The sequence below is a fragment of the Leptonychotes weddellii genome, chromosome 8 (genome assembly GCF_054177405.1).
Source record: "Leptonychotes weddellii isolate Sample4059 chromosome 8, ASM5417740v2, whole genome shotgun sequence".
Lineage (NCBI taxonomy): Eukaryota > Metazoa > Chordata > Mammalia > Carnivora > Phocidae > Leptonychotes > Leptonychotes weddellii.
The window spans coordinates 121,727,854-121,747,142 of NC_138376.1; the positions used below are offsets into that span (position 1 = coordinate 121,727,854).

At 40.7% G+C, this 19,289-nt stretch overlaps 2 protein-coding genes and 1 long non-coding RNA gene across 4 annotated transcripts in view; all 3 read right to left on the reverse strand.

Annotated features, from left to right (window-relative positions):
• LOC102734680 (L-lactate dehydrogenase A-like 6B) overlaps positions 1–5,899 on the reverse strand; it is a 21,912-nt gene extending 16,013 nt beyond the window's left edge. Inside the window, exon 1 of one of the 2 annotated variants that reach the window (XM_081829201.1) lies at positions 5,762–5,899. The gene's annotated coding sequence lies outside the window, so the exon portion shown is untranslated. The remainder of the gene's footprint in view (positions 1–5,761) is intronic. The other variant, XM_081829202.1, reaches the window with a different exon arrangement.
• Positions 1–12,274, reverse strand: part of TMEM242 (transmembrane protein 242) — a 28,766-nt gene extending 16,492 nt beyond the window's left edge. Inside the window, exons 1-3 of the mRNA XM_006749565.3 lie at positions 11,957–12,274; positions 11,301–11,401; positions 5,762–5,899 (exon numbers count right to left, since the gene is read on the reverse strand). Of these exons, the coding sequence (XP_006749628.2) occupies positions 5,762–5,899; positions 11,301–11,401; positions 11,957–12,044 (327 nt within the window). The 5' untranslated portion in view covers positions 12,045–12,274. The remainder of the gene's footprint in view (positions 1–5,761; positions 5,900–11,300; positions 11,402–11,956) is intronic.
• LOC145723157 (uncharacterized) lies at positions 6,195–8,602 on the reverse strand. Its single transcript, XR_014148031.1, has 2 exons — positions 8,473–8,602; positions 6,195–8,370 (listed from the first exon to the last, which is right to left on the reverse strand). It is a non-coding gene; the product is annotated as an uncharacterized LOC145723157 (long non-coding RNA).
• Positions 12,275–19,289: the final 7,015 nt, after the last annotated feature.

Sequence of the window (19,289 nt, forward strand, 5' to 3'; positions counted from 1 at the left end):
AGCGTAAACATTAACAAAAAGTATACTTAGCAGCAGCTACCAAAAAGAGCTGGAGAAAATACATTTTATTAGAATGAATCCAATATTGTCCTAAAGGAAAGCTGTATTACTTCTCTTAAAGAATCTTTCTTAGAGTGGCGCCTGGGTGGCTCAGTCATTAAATGTCTGCCTTCGGCTCAGGTCATGGTCCCAGGGTCCTAGGATTGAGCCCCGCATCGGGCTCCCTGCTCCGCGGGGAGCCTGCTTCTCCCTCTCCCACTCCCCCTGCTTGTGTTCCCTTTCTCGCTGTCTCTGTCAAAAAATAAATAAAATCTTTAAAAAAAAAAATCTTGGTATAGGAAAGACAGATGCCAATTTTTTGGAGAAATATTTAAGATGTGTTTTATTTACATGTTTTACTTTTTGTTCTTAAGGAAAAGGAAGCCTGGGCTCTTGAGCAAGAAGCAACCTCTATCAGCAGATCAGGAGGCGACTGAGGCTGGAGAGATGTGTAAGTCTTCAATCACAGATTATCTGCATAAAAGCCCTGAGAGATGCAGTAAAGGAAGAAAGAGATTATTTTCCATCTCTCAGATTGGCAAACATTTCAAAGTAGAAGAAGCCACTAATGGCGAGGGTGCTAGGAAACCTGCAGGCACTGAAGGTATCTTCTAAGTGTATACATTTTGTGCTTAGCAATGGCTATCAAAAACAGTTTTTAAATACCCCTGGATTCAACAATAACATTTGTCTTTAGGACAAATTTCCTGACCAAGAAAAGTACAAAAAGATGCATGCCTACAGAGGTTCACTATGGTGTTTAATAGTGAAAAATTACAATCTAAATGCTACTGGCAGGAGACTGATTAAGTAAATTATAATGGAGCACCATGTAGCCATTAAAAGTGATGGAGATTTATATAGTCTACTGTGCAAAGACGTTCTTGTGGCTATTCAGTGAAAAAAGGTTCCAGAATAGAACAGTAAAACATTTACCTACAATTATATGAATAGGCTTATAGAATGTAGGAAGGGATGTTTTTATTGTAATAAGTGATTATAACTCAGTGAGATTTCTGGTGATTTTTGTTTCCTTTTTTGTACTTTTCTACACTCTTTTTGTTGTTGTTATTGTTGTTTTTACAATGAGTACCTAATTTTAACAAAAGAAACACAAAGCCATCTTTGTTTTAAAAAAGGTCCTAAACATGTTTTTCTTTAAAAATAAGCAATATATGTAAATAAAAACAAATACCTCTAATTACATGGTAAAAAACAAACTAAACTAAAAATTCCCTTTATTTGCAAGTTAATTTTTAAATTTAAGTCTCTGGACAATTTAAAGTATTTCACAATAACTAAAAATGTTTTCATTCATGGTTTTATCACTATTGAGATTTTAGCTCCTCTGAGGGCAACAACTGTAAATTATCTGTGAATTCTAACTATACCAGGTATCATGAATATATTAAATACAAGGTACAGTAAATGTTAGCAATGGTGATTCTGACTCGTACTCTGAGACAGCCTCACCTCCAACAAATGTTGAACGAGATGAGTCCACAGGCATAAGCCCTAAAGCTCCCAGTCATATCAATCAGGAATTATTTATACATCCAACATTTTTCCTTCTAAGGGGAGAAAAAAAAGGCAAAACAGTCTAACCATAAATATGCTCAATCTTTTTAGAAATCCTTTCAATATAAATAAGAAAAGATACAAAAGTTAAGTCTTTGTGTTTGAGTAACATGTAAATAATTGTAAGTGGCATGGTGTTTTTTTTTTTAAGATTTTTAAAATTTATTTGAGAGAGAAAGAGAGCGCACAAGCACACACAATGAGGGGGGAAGGAGGGGCAGAGGGAGAGGGAGAAGCAGACTCCCCGCTGAGCAGAGAGCCCAACACAGGGCTCAATCCCAGGAAATTGGGATCATGACCTGAACTAAAGGCAGATGCTTAACCGACTGAGCCACCCAGGTGCCCTGGTTTTTTCTTTTGATAATTGGGGAATTACTAGTTGTTATCTCTAGAGATCCTTATTTACTCACTGACAAGCGTTTATTTCAACTACTCTAAACTTAAAATACTTGCCCCTAATAAAAAGAATCTAATCATACTGCCACGGTGTGAACCTGGCCTGAACAGGGCAGTCTGCCAGGATCATCTGGGATCTTTTGGGATCATTAGCTGCATTAGGGGACCACAGACCCATAGTAAATGCTCATTCTTTTCACAATTAAGTTACTGTTATAAAATTAATGCTGCCTCAATCATAATCAGATGATAAAATACCATAATTCAAAGAAATTGGTGAATCCATACTGAGCAATCAGGCCTTGCTTGCTGGCCCACCATGCTGGCAGGCCGGAACTGGTGAGGTGATCCCAGGCTGAATCTGGACTGGTTCATACACAAGGGAGGGAGGCTCCCACCTTAAATCCTGGCACACCTACTGGCTTCAGTCTGCTGACAAGATAGCTCCACTAGCTCTCCTTTTTTTGGAATCTCTAATTAAATGATAACACTATTATGTAAAATATAAATTTACATCTGATGTATTATACATGTTATATGTGAAATAAATTCCATAATAACTACGAATAAAGTGTAAATCCAAAATATTTCTAAGAAACTGAAGACCTTAGCTTCAAGCACTGCAGCATGCCCTTGTTTAGGCCAGCAGATGTAGCTGTGAATTAAAATAGGGAATGTGAACTGCTCTCCTTCAGCCAGTAGATGGCACCCTTCTTTTTTTGAACTGGGTTTATAATGACACTTTAATATGATTCAAGGTTGCTACCAACAATTATTTGACACTGGGCTTGATTTTGATTTACCTGAATTTACCTAGAATAATCATATCAATTATTTATTGAGTGCAGAGACCTGGACCATTTCTGTCCAGCATTTTCTAAGATTGTTTTCTTTAGTCATGGAAAGATAACATTTCCCAGGACTCAGGACAATCTCACAATTATCCTCAGAACTCTCTAAAGGAGAACTGAAATGTAATACTGCTCTCCACAAGACTCAGAGTGGGTCATATAATAAGAATTTGCTTAGAGAGTCTTAAAACTGAAGGCATCCATAATAACGGTCTACTGGGGAGCCCTGTCTAGGCACAGTGCCTGGCTCAGGGTAGGCCCACAAATGTCTTTTGAATGAACAAATTAATAAACACTACTGCTTTTAAAAGGTGTGCCCTTGAAAAACTATCAGTGGTTCATTTTTCTGTGAGACTTCTCAGATATGGATATCAAACTGATATTCCTAATGACCTACAGGTAGGGGGACAGTACATTTGTATTCTCACGTTTTAGTTAAAGACATGAAGATATAAAAAGATTCCAAGTGTCCTTGTATTCAGTAGTGCCAATCAGAAAACAATTTTTCTTGCCCAACTATTTTATTTAGGCCATAAAACAAAGAAGTTCACATTCTAGAAACTAGAATAGCACCGGATAGTCCATAAAGCCCAACTTCTTGAGCATATAACTTAATCTAAATATCTTTACTTTGTTGGTCTATGAAAATTTGGATCAATTCATTATGACTCTTCTCATTCAAAGGTTATATTTTAAAATATCTTAAAACTTTATTACTCAGTTTATGACCTACATTACTAAGTTCTGGAAACATCACCTAACAATTCCATGGAGTCAGTATAAAGTGCTAACAGACCATCATTTTTATAGAAACTAAAAGCTTAATAACCTTATTATTAAGTATTTCATGCCCTCAAGTATATGTCACATGTAGTCAAAGAAGTTTTGTGAACTTCTAGGCAGCTGTGCTTCATTTTTAGCATAAATTAATAAAAAATAAAATCCAGCACTATTTTTTTTTAAAGGTAGTATTACTGTTAAAGCAATACATATTTAAGAATGTACAGAAAAGTAAAAAAAAAAAATTCACTCCCACACCCATAATTCATCCACACATTTATACCGGGCATATTTCCCCCCTGTTGTTTCCACCTGTTTTCAAATAACTGCTCTCATATTATTTATACAAATGAATCCTGCTTTACCATTATACCCTAAGCATTTGTCTACTGAAGATGAAGGCTAAAAGGAGACCTTCTCTTTTATGAGGAAAGAATGGCCCAGTCCTATACCTGACTGATATTAATTACAATGTTGGGAGATGAGGCCCACATTGAAGATACCCAGGAAAACCTGTCAAGTTATCAAGAATGTGTGGATCACATCACGATCAAAACTGAATTTACTACCTCCTTCCTCCTCATTCTGGCTCCTTCCAACTACTCATTTATTTCCAATCTTAGCTAGGGGAGGTAACATTGGAGAAAAAAAAATCTAGGTTCCAAAGATGGGGGATATTACTAACTGCTTCATAGTTATTGTGAAGACTAAATAATCTGCTATGCCTAAAATGTCTGGTACAATGCCTGCAATGGAAGGAGAGATTTTATACTGGTCAAAAGCAAAACTGAGGTTAACAACAAAAATCATCCAAAATCTTCAGTCATGGGTTTTCTAACTTTTCCAAGTAAACACAACTTTATTGTTATAAACAATTACTAGCAGCAAAGTTACTTTAAAAATAAAGGTTAGTCGGACTAGAAGAAAAGCAACATCTATCTGTCTATCAGTATACTTTGAGTGAAAAGTACAATAATGCCTATGTTCAGTTATGATTAAACCAAATATAAAAAACTCAGTAATGCCTATAATAATTATATTACTTATCACTCCCCCCTCCCTTGCAATTTCCCCGTCTACAGAATCACTCCCATCAGCATACTCAACATGCTGTTAATTCTCCCAACTTAAAAACAAAAACACAAACAAAAAAACACCTCTCTTGATCTCAGTCCCCTTTCCAGCTATGACCCCATCTCTTTCTTTCCCTGTAAAGCACAACTCAAGACATGCCTGTATATACAATCTCCTCCATTCTTTTGGATCCACTCCACCCAGGCTTTACCCACCAAGGACTGCCATCAAGGCTAACTTGGCAAACTCCTGAGTCTCATCTTACATGATTTAAACCGACCATACACCTTCTTCACGTGGTGTCCAAGTCACCATTCTCCCGGTTCTCCTGGGTTTTCTCCTTTGGTAGGGAAATCTCCCTTGCTAATTTGCTCCGTATTTCCCAACCTCTAAACCTTGGGAGTGCCCAGAGCTCCTTGGTGAGCTCAATGCCTTGGTAAGCTCACCTAGTCTCCTGGCTTTGAACACTACCCATATACTGAAGAGTCTCAAATTTACATCTTGACCTTGTACCTCTCCTCTGAATTCCAAACTTCTATATCTGTTTGCTTGACTCTCCACTGAGCGATCCAACAGATATTTCAAACTCACAGGCCCCAGACTGAGCTCCTAGCATTATCCCTGAATACCTGCTCCTCTCACACTGGTTCCCATCCATCTTCCAACTGCTCACAGGCCAAAAGCCTTGGAGATCCTTGACTTCATTTATTCTCTCACCTCTCACATCCGACGTATAACAAGTCCTTGTTGACTCTACCTTCAAAATATATCCAGAACCTCTTTACCTCGATTCCCTTGCTGCCACCTATTCCAAACCACCGTCAATTCTCACCTGTCACACATGTGCAGCCTTGTCCACAGAACTTCCTACCGGTAGTTTAAAAAAAGCCAATCATTCCTAATATACAGCTTTTTAACTTGGGGTATAAATTACACACACACACACACACACACACACACACTTCTTGAAAATCAGGCATATTTAGACCACAGAAAGTGGAATAAACATTCCAGATACCAATTACAGGACTGTAGTTACTTACACTGTGAACTCCTAAAGCTTTCCAGACTGCGAAGCTGATCACACCAACCCCGCACCATGCATAAAGTGAGCCCCAACCCAGGGCTCGCAAGGCAAGGGAAGACCCGCTCTCTGGTAAGGCAGCTGTGGCCATACTTCCCTGCAATGAAGACAGAGAGGAAAAATCATCAGTTCGGAAAAAGTAATTATTTCAGGAGTGTTTGAAACTCATGACTCTCTGAATGTCACCGTAATTTTGGGAAGCCAGACCAACTGAAGTCCAAAAAGAAGCTTTGCTACTTAGTAACTGCAGAGAAGTCACCCCTTCTCTGACTGACAGATATTTGAGTACTCAGGGCCTTGCCAGGAGCTGTGCTAGGTACTGGAGAGAAAAAGGCAAATAGAGTAGCTTCTTTCTGACTAAAGATCCCAGTCAATGGAGGGAGGGGAGGAGGACACAGACACATAAAAGTTAATTATGATCTAAATGGAATGTGCGACAATAGAACTATACACATAGGGCACCATAGTCCCAGAGGAGGATACCTAATCTGTTGTTGCAATTAGAGGAAGCTTTAAGGAGGGGTTCCTCAAAGAGGTGAGCTAATCTAAGTCACTACAAAGACTTTTAAATACATATGCAAAATGCAGGGCACATAGTAGAAACCCAGCTTATGGCAGCTATTCATGAGAAACTAGAAAATAAACAATGACTCTCCTCTTGGGTTTCAAGGTATCATATTAAGGTAAAAATCTATACCATAATAACTGAACAACTTTCAGACTATCAGCATGAAAACTTGACTAGAGAAGAATAGGAATGCAATGCATGCTTCAAAAGGGAATATCCACCCCATCACTGAAAGCACCGATTACTGATTATTTTTTTCCAAAACTTCTTTGCTGTTTTTTGCCTATTAATTCTCCCAGAAAAGCCCTAAAACATTCTGTCAAGATTTCTCTGAGTCCCATTCATTGGCATTTTCATTACAATGTCATCAAACTGATTAGCTAATGTGATAAGATAGCAAATTTATGTTTGGTCTTTCTTCTGGAAACAAATTTCCATTTACTCAAGCCTTTCCCTTTTTAGAATAATTTTCTTTATATTGCTCAACCCATTGAATAAAGGTTTGTAGCATGTGTGCTATGATTATGAATGCTATTGGTGGCACACAGAAACACTTGGTTTACCTGTATTTTCATGTCTCGCACCATGCCCTGACCCAGAAGATATTATTTGCTGACTTAACACTTGTTTGTAATATACCTGAGACCCAACCAGATTTTCAAGAGATGTTTCTTTAGTTATTTTCTATGATCAAAACACTCTCTTACCCCTTTTCTCACGTTGCTGTAATTTCAGAGTGGTTCTTTAGATATCACAGATCTCATATAAATTCACTAACTTCTAACTGGCCTGAATTTTCATCCAGAAGCAGTAACGTTAACCAAATATTATTAAACCAGGGTCAACTTAAGTGCCTAAATTTTATTTTAGAAACTTAAGTTAAAAAATTCCTTATTTCCTTGGGAAGGACAGAAATTATATATGTGTTACATATGTACATGTGCTTTTAAAAGCCGCCTTAGCTTACACCTTCCTCTGCTTCTTCAATGAAGGACAAAGAAAAATGAATGTTCATTCAGCACTTACTACTGCCGTTCCATTCCCAGTTTTCTAGCCTGATACTCAGCTAAGACAATGCAGTTAAGATTTTAAAGAAATGATGACCATCCTCCTGAAATAATAGCAATGTAGGCAGTCCCCAACTAAAAGCTGATCATTTTTAAAGTCCTGAGTTGCAATCTGAATCTGTATTATAGTTAATGTCTAGATTCCAAGCCAGTGGACAGAAATCTATTTAAATAAAAAATTGCTAAAAATAGTGTAATTTCTTCTCCAAAAATAATCAAAGATGGAAAGAGTGCCATGGTGGGCAAATTGTTTAATCCATCCCTGCCTCAGTTTAATGGGGACAACATAATAACAGCATCTCATGGGGTTGTAATGGGGGTTCAATGAACCCCAACCCTTAAAACAGCAGGTAGCACATGGTAAGCATTCAAATGCTAGATATTATTATCACTATTAATGTCAGAGAAAACTGCCAGGCAGTACACTGCCTAAGTGGTATTCTTAAACTGGCGCCTGCTAAGTGTAAATGCATTAAATGCTCCAGAACCTCTGAGCCTCTCAAACAGAGTCTGGATCAATGGTAATGCTCTAATTCAGATGTTTCCCCAGAGGGGAGGCAGAACTTTACACAACATATTTAACCATCCAGAACAGTGGTTCTCAAACTTTCTGGTCTCAGGATCCATTTATACTTGGATCCCAAAGATTTCTGATTATGTGGCCTATACTTAATAATAATTAATATTTTAGAAATTAAAGCTAAGAAATTCTTAAATTTTAAGTATTAATTCATTTACAAATAAACCCAGTATAGATTAATATAAACCTACTTTTGGGACGCCTGGGTGGCTCAATCAGTTAAGCGTCTGCCTTCGGCTCTGGTCATGATCCCAGGGTCCTGGGATTCGAGTCCCACATCAGGCTCCTTGCTCAGCAGGGAGCCTGCTTCTTCCTCTGCCTGCTGCTTCCCCTGCTATGCTTTCTCTCTCTCTCTCTCTGACAAATAAATTTAAAAAATATATATATAAACCTATTTTTATGAAACAGCTACCTTACAAAACAAAAGAATTTAGTGCAAGGAGGCAATGTTTTACATTTTGATTAATCTTTTAAATGTTTGGCTTAACAAGGGACAGATGAATTTTCATAAATGCTTCTGTATTCAATCTGTTGCAATATGTTTTTTGATTGAAGAATCTGCATAAAGTCCAGCCTTACAGAGATTTGTGGTTGGAAAAGGGACAAGTATTTTAATAGCCTTCCTTCTTTGATGCTCCACCAAAACTTCCCAAATAGCGGCATGCACTCTGGGATCTGAAGTCACACTGATGAGTTTTTTGTACTTTGTTACATTAAAATCCATTAGTCTATTTTGTATTTCTAATGGACCTTTTATCCATGCATTATGATCATTCAGAAAATACTGATTTACCAAGTCATGCAGATCTTTCCAATGTTGACACCATGTATTAAACATTTAAAATTTCACATCATTAACGCTACCACCAATCTCATCAGAAAAGCCTTTACGTATTGAGCACCTATTAAGCTGACAATGGCAGATACAAGTATTGGGATACCTGAGACCCAACCAGATTTTAAATCCTAAGATTTAATTTTCACTTGCAAGCTCCAATTTTATCATTGGCAACAAATACTGACAAGTGCTTGCTTGAAGAGACGACACAGGCTCATTTTGTTCATTTTGAAGAAAATGTCTGTCAAATACCCACTTCTGAATAACTATAGTCTGTCAGTTCCTCTTTCAAATAAAATATGTTATTACATGGGGAAAAAAAGCAGCTAGTTCAGCATGCAATTTAATCACACCATTGCTTTTCCTGGAGAAAAACGTCTTTCTTTGATATAAATCGGAAAGGCTTTATGCGTACTTCCCATTTCTTCACGTGGATTAGTAAAGAGGTATAATCAAGGGTTAAGATTTAATAAAATCAGTAATTCTACTGCTATAACAAGGAGATTCTTATGCAGTGAGGGCTTTTTTTTTTTTTTTTTTTTAACTACAGATGCACGGTAGTGAAGACCACCAGGCCTGCCGGTACAGCTGGGTGCCACCGCCTTGATTACACTAAGGCTCCAGCACTCTTACCCCACGTGCTTCTATACCGTTAGTGCAAATGCCTCGCTATTACTAGGAAAATAGTTTTGACTTTACAGACCCCCAAAGAGTCTCAAGGATCCCTAGGGTTCTATGGCCCACAGCCTGACAACCACCGTGTTTGATAGGGCATGTGTGACCATCAAATCTTAGAACCACAAAATAGAATGCCAAGTTGTAAATGTGGGTATGGGTTGTTTTTTTTTTTCCTGAGAATCCCTAGCTTTCATCAGATTCTCAGAAAGGTCTGTGACCCAAAGGTTAACCTGGTAATTCAGGCTTAGAAATGAATGCAAATTCTACTGTTAAAGCATCACTATCAGTTAGGCTTTACTGATTCCTTCTACAAGATAGAGTTCTGCACTGAAAATATTCTATAATACAGGGTGAAAATGACCACAGGGTTCATCACAGTGATTTGGGTAGCTCCATTTAAGCCTTGAGTATTCAGATGGAGAACAAAAGCACCTTAAATGTGGTCTTTTTCCTTTACAGTATCTACAGTGCTTAAGTATGATATCAGATTATTAAAAATGTAAGTGGAAAGGGAACTCGACTCGTTTACGATGTTTCACATAACACTCTTCTTCCAAGCAAACATCAAATTATAATTATATAGTTAATTGCATCAATATTTAATATCTGTCTCCTCCTGCACAGATGCTAGCTTCCTGAAGGGCAAACATTGGTTCATTTTTGTTATCTCTTGCACCGAGCTAGCACAGTGCCTGACACATAAAAGATCCCAAGTTAACATCTGAAGCAATGAAATGATAGCTAAATAAACGATACGGGATGGAGAGGGCAGAGACAGGACAACACATGCTAACAAGTAACTGCAAGTCTACAAGTCAATGAGAAGAAACAATCCTCAACAGCTGGGGTATGACCACATGAGTGATTACTCAGTCTTGCTCATGGAGTTAAGAATTTTCTGCCTTAAGAAGCTTATGGTCATTCAACCCAAACTGATTGAGCACTTATGTGTCAGGCACTTTTCTGGGGAGCAGGGATGAAGCAGCACAAAGCACGTGTGATCTCCGGGCTCAAGGAGCTGATCCATTTTTTTCATCAATGATAAGATGCACTTTACTTCAACAATTGAACATTTTTGAAATAGAAAGGCCTCTGGTGGGGCGCCTGGCTGGCTCAGTCAATAGAACATGAGACTTTTGATCTGGGTGGAGAGCTTAAATAAATAAATAAATAGAAATGCCTCTGGCAATCAGTATTGTGTCAAGAATTAAACTGGCATCATTTTTTTCCCCTTAGTGGTACATAAAATACCGGGGCCTCTTACAACTGATAGGGAATTACCCAGATTTAGACTTAGTCATGTTGTGAATAGGAAATGTACTGGATGAGCTTTCAAAGTCTTGTTCTGCTAAAATTTAAGAAAAAGAAAGCACATAACTAAATACTTCTTTCTTTTTTCTTTCGTTTTTAAAGATTTTATTTATTTATTTGAGAGAGAGAGTGCACAGAGGGAGAGGGAGAAGCAGGCTCTCCACTGGAAAGAGCCCCATATGGGGCTTGATCTCAGGACCCCGAGATCACGACCCGGGTTGAAGGCAGACACTTAACCAACTGAGCCACCCAGGAGTCCCTAAATACTTCTTTCTAAATGAAAATAAAGACCACTGATTAATTTGTACATTTCCTGAATCTATGAGATGTATATAGGTTTACTTCTTAAAACAATATGAAAGGCCACCAACATTTTATTTACTTCTCCTATGCACAACAGCTGCCAATTATCTGTAAACAATAACAATGCTATAAATGGATTTCCGTGTCACAAACCTTATTGAACCATTCAGGGCTCTTCTTTTTAGCCAATGATAATGTTGTAACAAATCCGGCTAGCATTCCTGCTGCAGCCACAGTACCAAGGAAAACTCCACCTGCCAAGAGTTTTGGGGGTAGGGCGTGGAGGGGGAGGAGAGAGATTAAAGAGAGAGAGAGAAAAAAACACAACACCTTAAGAAGACGTACCCAAAGTAAGTCCAGACACTATTTAAATTACATTTTAAGTCACTTTTGAAATTTGAGAACGAAAGCTAGACAGCTCTGGCCATAAAGGTAAACGATAGCAGTGCGAAACCTGCGTGACCTCCTGACCTCTGGTTCCTGAGATCGTTCTGCGGGACCGTTCCCAAGTGCTGAGAGTTGGCCCAGGGCCCCTTCCCCTCTTCCCGGGGACGGTTTGAAGTTTCTCCCGGGGAGGAAAACAAGCTAGTGGAAGGTAGGGGAAGGCACAAGAGAAACTATAGAGGGGATGGGGGAAATACAGCACACAGCTCAGGGGAGACTCCACCCCGCACGACCCCTGACTGGCCGATCCCCACCAGCTAAACTCAGGGGCAACCCAAGGGAAGGTCTCCCAGGGCGGGGAATGGCGGCTCCTGCGCAGGCCCCGGAAGAGCTCGCCCCGACACCAGCACCTCACCACACCACACCTTTCACCAGGAAAAGCCGATCGTCTGGGGATCCCGGAGTGTCGAGACCAGAGGACGGCGGCCCAGGCCCGGCACCGGCTGTCTCCATGTTTATAAGCCTCCACCACTGGGTCCGACGCCAACCGGTTCCGGGGGGGAAGCGAGAGCGAGGCGGAGGAGAAAGGTTCCGCTACCACCTCTCTCTGTGCGTTCTGAATACCGGTCCCGGGAACGGCCGCTGACCCCAAACCCTCTCTCCTCCCCCACCGACCCGCAAGGAAAACGTGGTGGCTGCACGTGGGTGTCCCCACCCCAGCCCCGGGGGGTGGTGTCCTCCCAGGCCGCCTCCAGGTTGGGCCGTTTGCCTGCTCCAAGGTGACGGTCGCCGCCCTTGAATATTGCGTCTGTCTGGAACAGTGCTCGGCTCTGACGGTAGGAGGCAGTGAGCGGTTGCTGATGGCGCCGCGAGCCCAGGGCCAGCAGGGTTCGAGACCCTGCAGCTCCGTTTCCTGATCAGCCTTCCGTCACGTCCAGGGATTTAACCAGCGCTAAGATTTCACGATTCTAAAAAGCAGGTCTCCGTCTTCTCTCTGTACTTTTCTGGGAAATTTCGTAGCAGTGCTCGCTTGAGGTGTAAGGGACAGGTTTCATCCGTGGAAGAGAGTCCACGTGGAAGCTCGGCTGTGAGACACCTCCTTCCCCGCCCTTTGATTGATGGACCTACCAAGAGAGGTGCGGAACTGAAGTGAGACAACCCAGCGGGGGCAGCCGAGGACCACCCTGAGGGGCTAACACGGACGGCGAGCCTGCGCTGGAGCCCTTCTTGCGGGGAGACGCTGGTGCGGGCCGCCCCTCGACGGCGCTGGCGCTTCCCAGTCTGGGAGGCTGATTTGCCAAAGCGGTGGATTCTATAAATGGTCACCGAGGGGAAGAGGCTGGAAGTCATAGAAAATCTTTTCAGCCTCTCAAACACCGACACATGACATCATCTTTTAAAACGAGACAACCTGTCATTTGTTCATTCCGAACACACGCACAAAAGCCATGAACTTCTTGAGGATGGGGATGGGGATTTTTGTTCAATTTTAGATTCTCTGGCTCTCAACTCCTTACCCGGTCACACGTAATAAATTTTGGGTGAATGAGTAAATGGATACATTAGTTAATTGAAATTAGTAGCTCAAACCTGGGTTCAGGTCCTAAGTCACTTCTCGGCTATGTGAACTTGGCTGAGTTATTTAGGCCCTTTGCCTCAGTTTCCTCATATATAAAAGAAACTGACAGTGCCTGCCTTATAAGTTGCTGTGAGAATTAAAGGAAGCAATATAAATAAAGAAGATAGCATAGTGCCTGGCACAAACAGAAACTCAATACATGTTAGCTCTAGCTAGCATACCTTTCAATTCCAGTAGCTGTTTTGCAGTGTTGCCTATGGGAAATTTTAAATTATAGATGCCCAGGGCCTACTGCTGAAGATGATTGCTTGAAGGTCCAGGCAGGGCAGTTTAAAAGCTCCGGGGGGAGGGGGGGGACGGCTCTCTCGCTCAAAAAAAAAATTAATTAAAAAAAATTAGGGGTGCCTGGGTGGCTCCGTCAGTTAAGGTCCTGAGATTGAGCTCTGCCCAGTGCACAGCTTGCTTAAGATTCTCCCTCTCCCGCTGTCCCTCCCCACCGCAAAAAATATATAAAAGATATTTTTTTAAAAAACCTCCACGGGGGGCGCCTGGGTGGCTCAGTCGTTGAGCATCTGCCTTCGGCTCAGGTCATGATCCCAGGGTCCTGGGATCGAGCCCCCGCATCGGGCTTCCTGCTCCGCGTGAAGCCTGCTTCTCCCTCTCCCCCTTCCCCTGCTTCTCCCTCTCCCCCTTCCCCTGCTTGCGTTCCCTCTCTCGCTGTGCCTCTCTCTGTCAAATAAATAAAATCTAAAAAACAAAACAAAACAACAACAAAAAAAACCTCCACGGGAGATTCGGATGATCAGTCAGGTTGAGAACTACGGCTCTGTTCAAATTTCTGGGTGGATGAACCACACAGAATTTATCTAAATTGTGGATGCCTTGGAAACACAAGGCTAGAGTCTGAAAGGGCCCTTTCAACAGGCAAATGCTGTGCTAACTTGTTTACAGTCTTTAGGACTCATCCTTTCTCCTTCCCTTCATACAAAAGGGTGATCACAGCAGCTAACATTTACTGAGTGCTTTCTATATATCTAGCATTGTGCTAAGTGCTTCAAATATGTTATCTCATTTAATTTTCTTCATAAACTCAGATTAATTAGCTTGCTCAACTCACACAGCTGTTAAAAAGCAGAGCCAGGATATAAAAGCAGCTCTATTTTTAAAAGCAATGAAAGCAAAAAGAAATAAGTGGGGCTACCACAGGCCAAAAGCTGCTACACGGCAAAGACACCATCAACAAAATGAAAAGACAACCTACTGCATAGGAGCAAATATTTGCAAATCATATATCTGATAAGCGGCTAATATCCAATATATAAGAAACTCATACGACTCAATAACAAAAAGAAAAAAAAAACACATACATGGGCAGAGGATCTGAATAGACATTTTTCCAAAGAAGACATATAGCTGGCCAACAGACACATGAAAAGATCACTCCATCATTAATCATCAGGGAAATACAAATCAAATCCACAGTGAAAATCACCTCACATTTGTTAGAATGGCTCTTATTAAAAAGATAAGAGATAACAAGTGTCACTAAGGATGTGGAGAAAAGAGAACCCTCCCGCACTGTTGGTAGGAATGTAAATTGATATAGCCACGATGGAAAACAGCACAGATGCTCCTCAAAAAATTAAAAATAGACCTACCATATGATCTAGCAATTCCACTCTGGATATTTATCTGAAGAAAGTGAAAACACTATTTTGAAAAGCTATACCCATGTTCATTGTAGCATTATTCAATAGCCAAGATACGGAAATAACCTTAATGTCCATCAATGGATGAATGGATAAAGAAATTGTGGTATACATATTTAACGGAATATTCAGCCATAAAACAAATGAAATCTTGCCATTTGCAACAGCATGGATGGACTTCAAGGGCATTATGTTAAGTGAAATAAGTCAGACAAAGAAAGACAAATACTGTATGATCTCTCCTGTATGTGGAATCTAAAAGAACAAACAAACAAAATAAAAATTAAAAAAAGAACAAACAAACAAGAAATAAGCTCATAGATACAGAGAACAGATTGGTGGTTGCCAGAGGCAAAGGGGTAGAGAGTAGGAGAAATGGGTGAAAGAGGTAAAAAAGTAAGTAGAAAATAAATAAATGAATGAATGAATGAATGAATGAATAAATAAATAAATAAATAAAAGTAGTTCTGTCCAAGTCCTTATCCCCACCCAGTGGTCCCTAAGCTTGAGCTTGATAACTGGAATTCCCCCGAAGGGCCTCACTCCCAGAATTTTTGATTCAGTGGGTCTGGGTGGGGCCTGAGAACTTTCATGTCTAACAGGTTCACAGGTGATGCTGATGCTGCTGTTTAGAGAGGTCCTCTCTCTGCTTTACTCTTACAGTTTACACCTCTTAAAGCCACACCATCCACTTTAACACTTGGAATTCTCTTCTCCCAACACTGCTCAGAGAGAAAATGTACAGGCTCCCTAACTCCCCGTCTTTGCTGGTCTCTCCCCCCATCCCCCGGAAAACCACAGAAATTTTTTATTTTAAGAATTATATTACTATTTACTAAAAGGAACAGAAGAGAGAGAACACGTGTTTAAATTTAGGGATGTTACAGCGTCCTGTACTCTAGAGCCTTTTTTCCATTTTGAGGCAATAACAACAACCTGTGCTGGACCCGTGTCTGCTTCCGTTCCAAGGGCTGCACCTCACGAACATCTACCTTCATTCTAATTCCCCAAAGTAAAGGACAACATTCCTCCTTCCCACACATAAGCTCAACTTCCCAGGATACAGAGGGTGAAGAGGCAATGAAAGCAAACCAATGGGTCATCTTTGCCATGGTGAGTGATTTGCGCTTTGAGGATCCTTGTCAGCTACGGGCCTTGAGAGGAGAAACTGAGAGCCCCTTGGACGAGGTGACCTTATTGTGTGGGGAGCTTCCCACCCATTCCTCACGGGCCCTAGGCTCCTGTCATTTGCTCTGTTCCATATTCGGGAAGATGGTGATTCCAAGGCCTGGAAAGCCTGCATGGGGAGTCCCTGGCCTTGAGATTAGAACCACATTCCAGGCATCCCCAATTAGGACGCTTAAAGAAAATGCATTTTAAAGACAACGTTAACCGAGATCTCCTATTTCTGCGGTTCACACCATTAGGTACTTCAGGTGCCATCGAATTAACTGGCCTGCTCTCAGGATCCTCAAATCCTACCTAGACTGGTTTCTATAAGAATGTGTGATGCAAGCTCCAAACAGGTGACTTGCAGGTGTTTGGAACATGGTGTCTCAGCAAGATAGGGATTGTTAGTTTTGAAACAGCAAGATGGGGCATATTCTAAGCATGGGCCCCCCTGGTCAGAAATTTGCAGAAGTTTGGTGCCCCATGCGATGTGAGCAGGACTGTTGTTTCAAGGGAAGCATGATTCCCTTTTAGGAAAATGTAATAGAAATGTCTTGCAAGCAAAGAGGCTGCTGGGAAAGCAAGCTCATCTGAGACAGACTCTGTTGCTATTTTGGTGTTTGTTTTAGTCTGCTGCAAGTCCATACCATCTATGCATCTGACCACATTCTTATTTCAAACCTTTGGGCCCCTGTAGATTCTATTTCAAGTTTTGACAGCTAGAAAACCTGTTAGCATTACAGTTTCCCAGAATGTGGTTACCCTCGCTCTCTCTAGTTCCAAACACTGACAGGCTTTTTTCCCATCTATTTTTAAAACATATTTCTTTGGAGCTTCAATTTCTCCCTGTTTAAAATATGAGGCTGAATTCTTTTTTAAAATCGGATAAGCGTCACATATTGGTCATTCTTCTCACTGCTACTTGATATAAGATAGTTGTCAAAAATAGAGTGCAGAGATCTTTAAAAGTTATTGCCTAATTAAGGGCGCCTGGGTGGCTCAGTTGGTTAAGCGACTGCCTTCGGCTCAGGTCATGATCCTGGAGTCCCGGAATCGAGTCCCGCATCGGGCTCCCTGCTCGGCGGGGAACCTGCTTCTCCCTCTGACCCTCCCCCCTCTCATGTGCTCTCTCATTCTCTCTCTCTCAAATAAATAAATAAAATCTTAAAAAAAAAAAGTTATTGCCTAATTAAGTGTGTACATAAGAAAAAGATCTGCTGGGCTTTATGCGGAATTATTAACAGAGGTTACCTTTAGGGAAGGGGGTAGGTGAAACTTTCTAATTGTATTTCATCTTTCTGTCCTAGTGAGCAAAATGCTGACCAAAGCAACGGTTTTACATATTTCTATAACGTTTGAAAAAATTTAGCAAGAAACTTATATTACTTTTATGAAAAGGAAAAAAGGAAGAAAAACAATGAAAATACTTTAAAAATGTATCACATCATTTAAAGAGATCGATGTTTTTTTCTGTTTAAGTAGAAATATTATGTAGGTTTCCAGAGTAACTCACCAAACTCTTCAGCAGGATATCCAGTGACAACACTCTTGGATAGCAAGGAAGTAAGAGTGAGAAACATATGTCCCTCGGAGAGACTTTAGGCTGGCTGAGAGCCCTTGCCAAATTTGTATCCCCCAGTTTGATGTTACCAGAGCCTCTCGAATTCTTCCCAGTATCTGCTCTGGACTCCCAGAGTTATAGCTACGTTGAAGTGCACTATGATCAATACAGTGCAATAGAAGTGCTAAGTATGGTAATAATTCCTCTTCAGTGAGCTGAAACTTGACTTTCAAAGGTTGCATCTCATTACTCACTTCCGGCATCTCATTACTTATCTCTTAGAATAGTATTCTATAACAGCCCCAGGTTGAATAATAGAAGTCTGTCTTCATCACAGTAAATGGAAGTTGCCATTATAGGTACCCTCCTTTCAATTTTTCTTTATGGTAGAGAGTATCTTTCCTATCTCCTTCTATGTTAGCAGTTGGATTGTTACTGTTAATGATAGACCAGAAACCTTTTTGAAAGCTGTTCTATTTCACGAGCCACAGATATTTTCTTATAAAAGAGCGATGCATATAATTTCCTTTAATGACATTCCTCTATGTTGTGAGGATCAGATATGCTCACATGTGTTCAAGCATTTTGTAAATTGTCAAGTGTTCTGGCAATAAAAGCGTTCTTATTTTTAGTCCCATGCATGTCCCAGTCAGAGAAAAACCCTTTAACACTGCCAAAAGTAAAATATATTTCCATATATGCATTTCATTTTGCCAGTATTTCGTACACAGGCACACATGTTTCATTAATGCTTATTGTGCTTATTGTATTTATTTTTATGAATTATTCTCTCCTGATGTATTAAAGACTATAAACTACAAAGTGACTAAAAGCAGGTTCTATCACATGTGTGATGAAGGAGTGACTACACAAATTACTGAAGCCTTTTTGACCAAATACCATGGTTAGAGTGATTTTCGTTCTCATTCATTCAGCAAGGTTTAACTGAATACCTATCATAGTCTCAGGCGCTGGATTTACTCTGGTGAAAGAAAGAGGCATAGTCCTTGGCTCGTTGGAGCTTAGAGTTCCATGACCCTCTATTTTCTAAGTCGATGACAATTTCATCAAAGCATCTTTCCGTTTTCACCTTCGGGGTTGATATTCTTCCTAACCGCATTTCTTCTACTTTCTGCCTTAACAAGTAAAATATGGACTAAAGCAACATTTTTATTTCCTGCTTGTGACCCCTGCAGTACTTCAAGTCACTCCTCTGAATATCAACTGTGGTTGCACAACGTGAATCTAGAACACCTAGGAGATGGGTCTGCGATTGCGCTGAGCCTAGACAGCCCAGGTCTTGGAACTTAGAGGGAGAGGGCTATTTCCCAGAAGTAGGCTCAGCAACTGAAGCCCCACAAATGATTCAGAAGCAAGTAAGCTTGTCCTGGGGGACAAAGCACATGCCTATGGGGTCCTGGCAAGAGAGGTCTGCAGTCCTGGTGGTCTGGTTGTGAGATGAAGCAGGCTGTCTAAGCAGTTAACACGGTGTTCCAGAATCCAGGGCAAAGGAGGGAGTTCAGAACTTCAGGCGGGAAAGCTAGCACCACCAAGGGATTTGCCCATGGATAACAGCATCCTGACCCTCTGCAGAACCAAAGACCTAGTAACTAACTGCTAAATGCAAAGGCACAACCCAGTCAAAATGAAGAGACCATGATCTAGCGCCCAGCTGTGATAGAGTTAGTGGGCTTCTGGTGCTGCGTCAGCGAGGAGAGTTGAGAGGTCCACAGTCCAGA